At 43.9% G+C, this 13,998-nt stretch overlaps 1 protein-coding gene across 7 annotated transcripts in view; it reads right to left on the bottom strand.

Moving 5' to 3' along the window:
* LOC128328090 (C-type lectin domain family 4 member K-like) overlaps positions 1–13,998 on the bottom strand; it is a 67,308-nt gene that overhangs the window by 17,127 nt on the left and 36,183 nt on the right. For 3 of the 7 annotated variants that reach the window (XM_053257693.1, XM_053257694.1, XM_053257692.1), the window contains 3 exons: positions 10,555–10,625; positions 5,808–5,867; positions 1,998–2,111 (listed from right to left, as the gene is read on the bottom strand). In XM_053257693.1, the coding sequence (XP_053113668.1) occupies positions 1,998–2,111; positions 5,808–5,862 (169 nt within the window). In that variant the 5' untranslated portion in view covers positions 5,863–5,867; positions 10,555–10,625. Of the gene's footprint in view, positions 1–1,997; positions 2,112–3,724; positions 3,935–5,807; positions 5,868–10,554; positions 10,626–12,045; positions 12,139–13,998 lie in introns of those variants that run through there. The other 4 variants (XM_053257696.1, XM_053257695.1, XM_053257691.1 and 1 more) reach the window with 4 other exon arrangements.

The raw sequence follows: 13,998 nt of genomic DNA, 5'->3' as shown, positions 1-13,998 counted from the left end.
TTCAGTTGTTTGGAAGCAAGTTAAGAGGAAAACCTGGGTAGAAGTGATTGTGTGGAAGCAAGTTAGGAGGAAAAGCTACCCAGGTTTTCCTCCTACCTTGCTTCCACACAATTACTTCTACCCCAGGAAGTGATCACACAGATCACATCACACAGAGTGTGCGGTGCATTCCTGGGGTCTACCTCCCGTCCCCCTCCCCCGCATGTGTGTCTGCCACAGCTGCAAGCAGACACACAACCAAAAAAAAATGGGGTTAAGGGAGCGCTTGCTCTGTTAACCTCGTTTAAGGAGGAGGGCATTTAGGCAGGCTTGCTGCTGGGAGCCACACAGCTCCCACTGCTGCACACAAGCAGCAAGAACCAGGCTGGGCCCCCTTAGCCCCATCTCTGCTGCTCATGTGAATCGCCTCTGTGTGTGGAAGCTGGGGTGAAGCTGAGCTCCATGTGATGTCCCTCTGCCCTGGGAGTGCAAAGCATGCCCTCCCATCCCTGCATGCGTGTCTACTTCCTGTCTAGGTTTCGATAAGCTGATTGGTTGGGATGTCCAAACCCACCAATCTCAGCTTATTCTAGCATACTTACTTCATATAACCCTAGATCTGAAACTCACTTCAACCCTTAAGTTCTCTGAAGCAAGTAGGTTAAAATAAGCTGAGACTAGTGAGTTCGAATGTCAGAACCAATCTCTGATCAACTTAACCTAGACAGGAAGCAGATGCTAGTGCAGAGCTGGGAGGCGAAGTGTGCACTTTTGGAGCTGAAGGACATCACATAGAGAGTGCAGCTTTAACTGAGGTGCCATGTGGGGTCTGAACCTGTGTATATTGAATGGCATTCATAAATCTTTCTGATGAAAGATCTGTTGTGGAGCTGTCACATTTTTCAGCAGTTAAACCTCAGTTTGAGTACTTAGTAAGATGTGATTTGCCTAGTAAGAGTTCTATTTGGAATGTGGCTTCATGCTTGTGACATTATGAGCAACCAGGAAAACAATACCTCCCTACCATGCAGATTTGCTAACCAGTTCTGGCAAAAGATCCTCATGGCTGCTGCCACCACTTGAGAGTAGTGAGTAGTAGCAAGGTAGAGAGCAGAAACCTCCTGAGACTGCAGATGTGCAACTTAAAGAGACAGATTCAGCACAAGAACATAGGAAGCTGCCTTATGTTGAACCGGACCATTGGTCCATCTGGCTCAGTATTGTCTACACTGACTGGCAGAGGTTCTTCAAGGCCTTTCGTAGCCCTACACGGAGATGCTAGGGATTGAACCTGGGACCTTCTGCAAGCAAATCACATGCTCTAGCATTGATCTACAGCCCCTCACTGTAATCCCTCCTTTATCTATAATGTTCTCAGGGGCGTAACTATAATAGGGCAAGGGGAGACAGTTGTCTGGGGGCCCACGGCCTTGGGGAGGCCCCCAGAGGCAAGTCACATGACGGACTCCCTGCACCCGGGCTTCCTTCAGTTGTATTCATCCTCCAAAATTGATGTGAGTGTTAAGACCTGGAGCTACCAGAACAGCATGTCTTTCTCTAGTACCATTACATGACTTGCATCGTCCACAATTTACAAACGCTTAAAAATAATAATTTAGAATGATGTTCTGGGGGCCCATTTTAAAATCTTGTCTCTGGGCCCACTCCAACCTTCCTATGCCTCTGAATGTTCTCTACAGCAATATGCTATAGAAAGTCTGACAGATAATTTAAGAGAATAAAGCTCTTACATAACAAATGAGCATTAGAAGATAAAGAAACAGGGAGTTGCAAATTAGGAGATAGGACTGTTTGAGTTCTATGCATTTATGTTGGCTGAAGTAGATAAAAATGTATGCAATAATATTGTGTCATTGATTTCAATGAGAGAGGTTGAATCGCACACTTAACTCACCCATAAAACCCATGGGAAATCAAAGAGCTTAAGGGAGGATAGAGTACGCCTTCGCTTTTTGAAAGAATGCTTCACACTTTTCCCCTGGAAGTGGTGAACTTACACAGAAATGCCATCACTGCTGCAGCGAAGAACAGGAGAAGGCACACGAGTTTGCCAAGACCCTTTGCCAAGTCAATATCATGTTCTAGTTTTTTAGCAGTATCATCCAGTAGTCCTTGAAGGATAAGACCACAGACAATTATACTTTAATCAGTAGTAGTCAATATCTCATGTCACCTTAGTGGCCAACCTGAGGCTCTCCAGCTGTTGTTGAACTACAACTCTCATCATTCCCAGCCATGAACTGTGGCTGGAGATGATGGGAGCTCTAATCCAACAGCAGCCAGAGAGCCTCAGGTTAGCCATCCCTGCCTTAATATGTAAGATTTACGTACTCCATGGCAATTTATCTAGATCAGCTACAATCAGCTCAATTCTCACCTGTCAACAGTTCAAGAGCTGGAACGTTACTAATCTAAGCAGAAGGAGAAGCTTAGTGGGAAAGCATGGCATGTTAGTGGCACTTATCTGCCAAAGCTTCATGTCTGGTCTCAAGAGGGCACTGACACAACAACATATACAGCTCTTGCCTGGCCTGGTAGTGCAGACTGAGTCTGGATCAGAAGAGACCCCCAACTTGAGAACTGCAATATTCCACAAGCAATATAAATTTTATGCAACCAGTAGGCTTGTTCACCTAGCCACTAAGTGAGTAGGACAAGTGTCCTACCTAGCTTTGAGAGCTGTGGAAACTCCTAAAATTCAGTTCAAATTACAAAAATTTCCAAAATTCGTGCATTTCTCTCCTGATTATAACAAATTTTGCCCATCCATATTATATTTACAGGATCTTTTTTCTTGTGCCTTTCAATATGTGCAGAAATTCAAGGCAATAGCAGAAGACTCGCCTTTGCTGATTTGGTTAAAATTTGATGTTTATTTAGTCAATGGAAGTCCATATTTTTTTTTTAGCACTCACAAGATTTGTCATTCATTCATCCATCCATTCATTCAATTTACATACTACCCTTCCTAAAGTGTCTCAGAGAAACTTACATTAAAATTAAAAAAACACATAATTAAACCATTTTTAAAAACATTTAAAGCAAATTAATGTATGCTCAGTGACTGATTTGACTCTTCTGGGCAGAACCTCTAATCGAAATAATTTTGGCCACTCCAAGACTCAATGAGAAGGGGTTTTGCAGCTGCTGAAGAAAGTAGGTTAGGAAAAGGAAATAGGCAGCAATTATGTGCTGGGGGCATGTTTATGAGAAGGAGAAGTACGTGTGTGTGTGTGTGTGTGTGTGTGTGTGTGTGTGTGTGTGTGTGTGTGAAGTCTAACGCTCTAAAATGATTTCTGCACATTTGCTTTTGGCTACAGATGCATAAGATTGTACTCTGGTGCTGAAGATAAGTTTTCCATGAAGTTGGTTGTCAGAAATAAAAGTAGTTGTACATTCTATACACCAGATTAATTTTTGTTAATAGAATTAAACAATAAACAATAGAATTGTTTATAGGATTACATTCTGCAGTTTAGGATGAGCTCTGTGTGAAATTTATTGTCAGAATTAAGAGCTTAGAATTGAAAAATCTATATTCTATTAAACATTGATATATATTTATGATTTATTTATTTAATATATTTGTATACCACCCACTACCAAAGTCTCTAGGCAGTAGAAGAGACATTCCTCTTCACAAAAACTTACTATTAGAATTACACTCGAATTACAAATTCAAATTACAAATGTACTAAATTAAATAAATAAATACTTTACAGACCCATGCAAGATCATTTACACAGGAGAACAAACAGATCCAGCAAATTCATTTTTCTTCAATGCATATCTCTAGTAAACATTTTCCATTGGTCTTTCAGTCTCAGTACTTTTCATTTTTAGACTGGGAACCATCACTTTTCACTGAAGTGAAAAAGCAAAGAAAAGCCTATCTGAAAGACAGAAAGGCTCTTCACACGATCAGTGTGAAGAGCTGAAAGGGGTTCAGCGGGGAGAGTGGGTTTGACACATTCTCCCTGCAAACAATCACTTCCCCTTCCCCTGTGTGGGTGGATCAACCATGCAGATGAGCGGAGTCTTGGCTCTGGCGCTCCCACACACAACTGCAACTTGCCCAACAGCTCCAGGGAGCGGGAGAAGGGTAGCGTCGCTGTGACACATCCCCCCCCCCGAGCCCCAGTAATACACCATGCGAGTGTGCAATGCATTCCTGGGATCTCCCCTCCCCTCCTCCCCTCCCCAAGTGTGCCAGCTGCAGTTGCGAGCAGCCATGGCTGACACATGATTGCAGGAATGAGGTCAACGGAGCACTCGCTCCATTAACCCCATTCAAGGGGGAGGATATTTAGGTGGGCTTGCCACCATGGAGCCTTCGGGCTCGCCCACGAGCCCAGTGGTTCTCACGAGCGAGCAAAACTGGGCTGGGCTCCCTTAGCCTGGTTTTGCTTGCTCGTGAGAATAGCCTCAGAGGCTCAATATTGAGATGAAATGGCAAGACAGGACTGAAGATACGTATGTAGATTTGACAGAAAGCAAAGGACCAAGCCGCACAATATATAAAACATATAATCTCCCCTCCCATTCGCAACCTGATTCAACCTAAAAGAAGGAAAAGCACACATATATGTGTTTTGTTTTTCTGAACATGCCTACCTCTATCCATTCTGTCAGTGTGATTGGCCTTTCTGTGTCTCAAGAAACATTCTGTTAAATTATTGTATACTTGAGTTTGAGACTTTATACAGTTAATGTTTCCCCTCCATTCTCTCTCACCCTTGCATAGCTGCTTCAAAGATGAGCATCAAAACCAAGGCTAAGGGAATAAAGCAGACCCAAACTCCAAAAGAGATTAATGCTCCTTCAAGACTGGTTCTAGGCCAATGGTGCTCATCTCAGAAAATGAGGTCATTTAGACAATCAAAAAGCTTGTTCTACTCAGGTTTTCATCCTACCTTGCTTCCACACAACTGAAAACTGGGAGCACACACAGAGCTCCCAAACCCAGGTAGAACACAATTTTTGATTGTGGGAATGACCTCAGTGCCAAAGAGAACTCAATGGGTCCTGCTGATTGCATTGTACTGTTCATCCTGGAAAAAAAGGACAGGATGTTCATTCTGAAATTAATGCAAGAATGCTTCATAAATATAGCCTTCTAATGTTTGCTGCTCACACCTGGCAAGTTAAGTAGGGCACCTTAACTTAGCATGTCTCTAGATCAGGGTTGCTCAACTTCAACGCTCCTGCAGATGTTGGCCTACAATTCCCATAATCCCTAACTATTGGCCACTGTGGCTGGGGATTATGAAAGTTGAAGTTCAAAAACAGCTGGGGGGCGGGGCTAAATTGAGCAGGCCTGCTCTAGATGGTGATTAATTCCAAGTTAAACACAAATTCTGACAGGAGGAGTTACAGGGTGTCTTCATGGCATTTTAACATGGTGCATGATTTCTTAGTCCATTTGCAGACCATCTGCTATCAATCCAGGAAAAAGCCAGACATTTCCCAGATTAAAGTCAAAATAAAAGTAATATTGAAAAGATATGGCTTTTCATGCATTGTCAGCAAATGACCAGAAGATGGCACTAAGAAACTTAACGATGTATTTAAACATCTTATAGACACCACATAAATTATCCCATTTGACTTTGTGTTGAAGTTGGAACAAATTATCATCTAGGCATACCCTTAACATTTCCATGATTTTTGGTGCATGTGTGAATTTGAAATTACTCACACTCTTAATGTAAAGGGCTCCCCCACCCCATTTTAGAATATCATCATCCCCTTCTTGTGCATTCCTCCTCAGTGCACTGAACCCCCTTATGGTTGTGCAGCGTACATACCTGGCTCGTCCTCTTCATTTGCTTTTTCTGTGCCATCTGTGATCTCCTGAGCCATTTTATCTGTTAAAAAAACATAAGAATAACACAAACAAATGTTATTCAACAATCAACCTCCCTAACCTCTACTGTAAGGTATTGGGTCACCACTCCGAAAGCAAAAGTATGGTTTTGCATTTTGGTTAAGCCTGGTCTTCTTTCCGGCTGGTCTTGCCCCTTTAGTGTTATCAAACAGTTTCATTTCCAAATGGAAATAAGCTCTGAAATTAAAATTGCATCACTTGGGCACGCCTCAAGAAGCTCTTATTGGGCAAGGATTAGAGCAGGCACTTTGCTTTGTGAAGCAACGGCTCTGAGATATAGATTTGCAGGAGGAGTCCGCATGGATGCCCAAGGGAATATACTTAGGTTCTCAAACTTTTAACTATAAACCAGCTGAATATTTAGATCAGATCTTGGTACCAAAATTTAGGAGATTTTTGATCCTTGCACGATTGAACGTTCTCCCTTCGGCAGTACTAGATGGTAAATTCAAACAAATTACTTATGATCAGCACTGTTGCCCCTGTGGTTCAGGGGATATAGAGTCTATCACCCATGTTATTCTTTATTGTCAATTTTATAAGGACGCTCGCACCAAATTTATTGCTCCTGTTTTAGCCATTTATCCTGGTCACACAGACCAATTTTATTTGGAAATTATGCTGACCAATTTCAAACCTGCAATTTCAGATAATGTAGCAAAGTTCTTTTTCGTGGCGTCGAAGCTCTGTAAAGACCGTATTAGGAATTTGCACAGTATGTGATTTTGTAAACTTTGAAATTTCTGAATTATCTTATTAATGTTATTAATTGTTATTAATTGTTAATCTGGTCTGTGACCACAATAAACTTACTACTACTGCTACTACTACTACTGCTACTACTACTACTACTACTGTAAGATATCTATCAGGCTTGTGGGGATAATGGGGGACAAATGTCCCTGGGCCATGGGGGTCTGGGAACTATCAAGGCTCCCACTTTCCCTTCCAGGGTACCCCTCACTCCCCTTTATTATCCCTATCCCTTCCACTCATGCTTATCCCTGCTGCTGAAGCTGGGAGCTTTATCCTACATGACCATGCCCCTCCCCAGTGCATCAGTATGTCAGTACAAGGGGGTGGCCAGTGGTGGGTATGAATGTATGGTCCCTTGCCCTTTCCAGCCAGCGAGCACTTTGTCTGCTGGCTGGGTGCGTCATGGACACGATTGCTCCTAAGCATTCTCTCCAACCCACTTCAAAACTGGCCCCTTGGTATATGGAAGAACTATGGGGTCTGAAGCAGCGAGGCAGATGACTAGAGCAGGAGATGACTAGAGCGCAAGTAGAGAAAGTTTCAACTCGAATCCGACAGATTACAACATAGAGCGCATTTGAAGATCTTTGCTCAGGCAATACATGCGGCAAAGAAGCTATTCTTTTCCTCCTGTATCGCGTCCATAAGTTCACATCCGGCAGAGTTGTTCAGGATTGTGAAGGGGCTAATGTGCGCCCCTTCCCCTTTGAACCAACAATTACAGGCAGTCTTGGAAGAAAGTGATTATCTAGAACCATTTCAAACTGGCTTTCAGGCGGGCTATGGAGTAGAGACTGCCTTGGTCGTCCTGATGGATGATCTCCAATTGGGAATTGACAGAGGAAGTGTGATTCTGTTGTCCTTTCGGATCTCTTGGCGGCTTTTGATACTATCGGCCATAGTATCCTTCTGGAACATCTGAGAGGATTGGAGGTGGGATGCACTGCTTTGCTGTGGTTCCGCTCCTACCTCACAGGCAGATTCCAGATGGCGTCTCTTGGAGACTGTTGTTCTTCAAAATCTGAACTTTCCTATGGTGTCCCTCAGGGCTCTGTATTGTCTCAGATGTTGTTTAACATCTACATAAAACTGCTGGGAAAGATCATCAGGAGATTTGATGAAGGGTTTTATCAGTATGCTGATGACACCCAAATCTATTTCTCCATGTCAACATCATCAGGAGAAAGCATAACCTCCTTAAATCCCTGCCTGGAGGCAATAATGGGCTGGATGAGAGATGAACTGTGGCTGAATCCAGATAAGATGGAAGTACTTATTGTGCAGGGTCGGAACTCGGGAGACGATTTTGATTTGCCTGTTCTGGATGGCATCACGCCCCCCGGAAGGAACAGGTATGCAGTCTGGGGGTGCTTCTGGATCCGAACCTCTCCCTCGTGTCCCAGGTTGAGGCTGTGGTCAGAGGTCCTTTTTATCAGCTTTGGCTGATACGCCAGCTACATCTGTTTCTTGAGATGAGTGACCTCAAAACAGTGGTACATATGATGGTAAGCTCTAGGCTGGATTACTGCAATGCACTCTATATGGGGATGCCTCCCCATATATGCCTCCCCGTCGGGGGTCCACTAGTGAGTCACCACGCTACGGTGACACATGACCAGGATAACAGGGTTAGCAGACCGCATGCTCTGCTAACCTCATTTAACAGAGGTGGCATTTAAGAGGGCTGGCTGCCGGGTACCACTTGGCTCCCGTTGCAGCACATGAGCAGCCAAAACTGGGCTGGGATCCCGCAGCCTGGTTTCGGCTGGCCGTAAGAATAGCCTCATTATGTAGTTGATAGATAGGATGGGTCTTTCCTATCTCAAATGTACTTCACCAATAAATCAATTTCTTTTAGACTCTACAGCGATCTCTATGTGTCTTTCTTAAATAGCTGCAACAACTATAATCTGCACTCTGTAACTGGTGTGGTAGCTTCCGTGGACTTCGCTAAAATAATCACAAAGCCCAACAATTAGGTACATTGAATGTGATCCATGGGAGGGACTGCTCCCCAATGGTAGGGGGCATGCTTTTTATGCAGAAGGTTCCTGGCTCAGTCCCTGGGATCTCCAAATAAGACCCCTTTCTGAAATCTGGGAAACCTGTTGCTAGTCAGTGCAAATAACACTGACCTAAACAAACCAATGGTCTGCATGGACCCACCTTTGAGCCAGTGTGGTGTAGTGGTTTGAGTGCTGGACTAGGACCGGGGAGACCCGAGTTGAAATCCCCTTTCAGCCATGGATGGAAAGAATCATGAGACTATATATGCAGCATGTGGTTTGAGCCTAAAACAAACATGCAGTTTACTGCCTTAAGATGACATTTTAATAAAAACAGGCTTGTGGCACCAGCTTGACTCAGTCCAGACACTCTGAGCCGGGTCTCACGATCGGTGAGACCCGGTTTTGGAAGCAGGGCGGGGAGAGCAGGCTATCCACAGACGATCCTTCTGGGAGCTCTGGGCAGCCCGGATCAGCCACCCACATGATTGCCGGCTCCATGATGGAGCCGGCAGAGGCTGGCGGGGAGTGGGGGCCGATTGGCCCCCGCAAGCTCCTGCATGCCCTGCATGCCCAGCATGCCCTCCAGCATGCCCTGCAGCTTTTCGCCTCCCCTCTGGGGGTCTCCTTGTGAGTAGGCGTGGCACGAGGCCACGGCACAGCTACTCATGATCTACAAAACAAGGTTTGCGGAGTGCTCGCTCCGCAAACCTGGTTTTAGGGCAGGGGTTCTTGCGCGCGTTACCCACTCTAGAACCACCGGGCTCGCAGCCGAGCCCGGTGGTTCTTACGATCTGCAAAAATCGGGCTAGGCTCTCCCAGCCCGATTTTTGCAGATCGTGAGAATAGCCCCTCTGTATGTCTCCCCATGGAGGGGCCCACTTGCAGCAAGCTGTCCCCAAAGGGTTGCAGGTGCACTCACAGTGTGAGAAGAGGGAGGGGCAGCAGAGAGGAAAGATGGGAAGGAGGAGGCGAAACTGAAGATTATTCCCACTGCACAGTAAAGTCATTGAGAGAAAGCTGTCTCTTGCTGTTGCCAGCTCGTCTGGCAAGGACCCAGAATCGGGTCTTCTCCGGAGCTGCTCTTGGGTTGTGGAATGTGCTCCTAATAGATATTAGAGGCTTAAGATCATTACCAGCTTTTAAAAGAGACCTAAAAAGACATATTTTAGTCTGGCCTTTAGTGATTTTTAAATGCTTTTAAACTATTTTAATAATTTTAATGGGTTTTGTTGTTGTTGTTTTATCTGTTTTATTTATGTGAACTGCCTAGATCCATCAGGGTGAGGCGGTATAAAAAAAAAACAAACCACAGCTGTGCTAAGCAGCACAATGTTATGGAATATAGGAACATAGGACGCTGCCATATACTGAGTCAGACCATCGGTCTATCTAGGTCAATATTGTCTTCACAGACTGGCAGAGGCTTCTCCAAGGTTGCAGGCAGGAATCTCTCTTAGACCTATCTTGAAGAAGCCAGAGAGGGAACTTGAAATCCCCTGCTCTTCCCAGAGCAGTTCCATCCCCTAAGGGGAATATCTTACAGTGCTCACACTTATAGTCTCCCTTTCATATGCAACCAGGGCAGACCCTGCTGAGCTAAGGGGACAAGTCATGCTCTCCTCTCCTGCAATGAAGGAAAAAAAGGAGGCGGCCAAGGGTTGGTGGAACTTACTGCCAGATGTTTCACAAACCAGAATCTGGCAAAAGGGGGAAGGAATCCAGACTGGGAGTAGAGCATCCCAGACTTGACACTTGGTTTCATCCTTCACTGTCCCATGCTCAAGACAAAGATATGGAAGGGGTGAAAGGAGGACTCCTGGCCCCTTCCCAAGAAAGAGCCAAGGGTAGACGTCCCATCTTCACACATACTTTAGAGAGAAAATGGAAGCGAAAGCAACTTACATGCTGTGAATGCTGTTTTATCTGCTCATTCTGATTGCCATGTCATTTAATCCTGTATTCTGTCTGTGGGGCTAGATAATGGAGTAAACAGTTAAAATAATATGTTAAGACAAACATAATATTTAAATAGCAGTCACCATGGATTTTTCAGCTGCCAAGTAGTTGATGCAAAACCCTTTCTAACATCATGCTCCCATCTCATATTTTAAATACAAATCCCCTCAAGGGACTCAGATGAGACCCCTCTTTCCCCTATGTAATAGATCAAGGTAAAGTGTGCCATCGAGTTGGTGTAGAGTCGGTGTTGACTCCTGGCAACCATAGAGCCCTGTGGTTGACTTTGGTAGAATATAGGAGGGGTCATCTCCCATCTTGCCATCTCCCATGGAGTATGAGATGATGCCTTTCAGCATCTTCCTATATCGCTGCTGCCCAATATAGGTGTTTCCCATAGTCATACCAGTGGGGATTTGAACCAGCAGCCTCTGGCTTGCTACTCAAGTCATTTCCCGCTGTGCCATTAGGTGGCTACCCCCCATGTAACAGAGAGGGATTTTTCAGTGGTGCCATTCCAGTTCTGCAATGTTCTCCCCAGGGATGCTTGGTTGATACTGAATCTTGTATCTTTTTCTTTTTTTTTAAATGCCCAGTGAAGACATTCCTCTTTCCCCAGGCTTTCAACTAATTTAATTTTGCTGCTTCTGGTTTTAACTATGTTTTTGCTAATGTTCATATGGCTGATTTTATCTTATAACTGAACTTCATTGTATGAGGAGGAGGAAGAGGAGGAGTAGTTTTTCAATTTGTTTCAGATGGTTTTATTGTCTCTTCTTTGAGCTGCCTTGGGAACCTTTTGCGGAAAGGCAGCCTAAAATTCCTGAACTAAATTAATAAAATTATATAAAACAAAATAAAATCACAGGCAAACTAGAGCCTTGTGAATTGTAGTTCAGTATAGTCATGTGTATTTCATGCAAAAGATCCCAAGTTCAGTCCCTGACATCTCTAATTAAAAAGATGGTCCTCTTTCTACCTGATATTCTGGTGAAACAGCCCTATCCAGTCATTGCATTGTACATGAGTACAGGTGTCTGTACACATGCAAATATTGTGTGAAGAAGTGTCACGCACGTATCTTAAAAATAAAACTGGGTATAGGCTCTTTGAATACCAGAATACAGATTAATAATAATAATAATAATAATTCTGTTTCTATACCGCCCTTCCAAAAATGGCTCAGAGCGGTTTACACAGAGAAATAATAAATAAATAAATAAGATAATATACTACTGTATGAGTGTTGATAATGTATGAGTCTGAATAACTAACTATGTGCATACCAATGCATATGCTGTTCACAGTTTGTGTGTTGAACATAATGTGCAAATAGGGCTAACTCTGAATAAGATAACCAAAGATCTGACTCAGTATAAGGCAGCTTCATATTAAAAAATATTCCCCTCCCAGCACTACTGTCTTCCCTTTAGATACCGTGCTGGTAAAGAGGCAGGTGAGATCCTCTGTGGGGAGAGGCACAGTTCTTTCCTTCAACTGCCTTTCCCTCTGATGGAACACATACCAGAATTCTTCCCACAAGGCTTATGCAGCTCCCCTGATTGGCTGCCTGCCCAGCCCAATCAGTAGGCCAGGAGTGAACCTAGTAGGCATGCAATAAGGGGGTGGATCATTTTCTTGACTGATAACTGGCTAAACAACAATAAACAGAGGCTGACAATCAGACTAAGTTACTCAGTAGTAGTAGTAGTACTAAGGAGTTATGACTACTCAGGAGTAATTTAGTCTGGATGCTAGCTAATCAGTAGGAATCAACTGACGATGTTCACAATGAAGGAAAATAGGAAGAGAGGTCTCCCAAGGATCTGCATTGGGACTGGTGGTTTACACTTTATTTTACTTAATTAGTTACTTACTTATTAAATGTGTATCCTGCCTTTCAATAAAATGTGCTCAAGGCAGTTTACAACAATCAAACTATCATAAAATACAATATAACAATAAGAATCTTAAAAACCACAACCACAGCATATATTTGCAACGTGGTATTAAAAGCTCATGAGGAGTTTTTTTTGTTTTTTTGTTTTAAAGTGGTTTTTCAATCAGCTTAAGCACAGGAAAAGAGGGAGTTAGCCTGATTCATGGAGAAATTAATGGAGCACAATGACTACCAGTTTGGTGGCCATAGGTCACCTCCAACCTCAGAGGCAAGATGAAAACATAGGAGAACATAGCTGGTCTTGAGGTAGCAAGCATGAATTGTCCCCTTTGCTAAGCAGGTCCACCCTGGTTTGCATTTGAATGGGAGACACGTGTGAGCACTAAGATATCCCCCTTAGGAGATGGGGCCACTGTAGGAAGAGCATCTGCAAGTTCCCTCCCTGGCATCTTCAAGATTGTCCTCAGAGAGTCTTCTGTCTGCAGCTGTGGAGAAGCCGCTGCCAGCCTGGGTGGACAATACTGAGCTAGATGGACCAATGGTCTGACTCAGTAAAAGGCAGCTTCCTGTGTTCCTATGCCTCTGAATAACAGTTGCAGGGGACCAACAACAGGAGAGAGGGCATGCCCTCACCTCTTGCTCCTCAGAAGCATCTGGTAGGCATAAGAATATAGGAACAGCCCTGCTGGATCAGTCCCAAGGCCCATCTAGTCCAGCATTCTATTTCACACAGCAGCCCACCAGATGCCTCTGAGAAGCACAAAACAAGAGATGAGGGCATGTCCTCTATTTTGCTGGTGCTCCCTTGCAACTAGTATTGCTCCTCTGGTATTTAGAGGCATCTTGCTTTTGAGGTTGGAGGTGGCCAATAGCCACCTCCAACAGACTAGTAGCCATTGATAGACCTGTCCTCCATGAATTTGTCTAAGCCCCTTTTAAAGCCATCCAAGCTAGTGGCCATCACCACATCTCATGGCAGAGAATTCCATAGATTAATTATGCACTGAGGATGTGTGAAAAGGTACTTCCTTTTGTCAGTCCTAAATTTCCTGACCTTCATTTTCATGGGATGACCCCTGGTTCTAGTGTTGTGAGAGAGGGAGAAAAATTTATCTCTGTCCAGTCTCTCTACTCCATGCCTAATTGTATACACCTCTATCATGTCTCCCCATAGTCACCCCTAAGGTGCTCCAGGCCCCAGTTCATCCTGGTTACCCTCTTCTGCACCTTTTCCAGTTCTAGAATGTCATTCTTAAGATATGGTGACCAGAATTGTACACACTACTCCAAATGTGGCCGCTCCATAGATTTGAAGAAGGGCATTATAATATTAACTATGAGAAATCTAAGGTCCTGGTTTTCACTAAAGATAGGAAACTTTATAAGTGGGTGGTAAATAAGGAAAATATCGAGCAGGTTTATAAATTTAAATACCTTGGTATACATTTCCAATATAATCTTAACTGGAAATCTCAAAGATTGCATTCTAT

Source organism: Hemicordylus capensis, chromosome 5 (assembly GCF_027244095.1).
Source record: "Hemicordylus capensis ecotype Gifberg chromosome 5, rHemCap1.1.pri, whole genome shotgun sequence".
Taxonomy (NCBI): domain Eukaryota; kingdom Metazoa; phylum Chordata; class Lepidosauria; order Squamata; family Cordylidae; genus Hemicordylus; species Hemicordylus capensis.
Note: the sequence above shows the minus strand (reverse complement) of the source record. Positions and strands in the feature narration are given on the sequence as shown.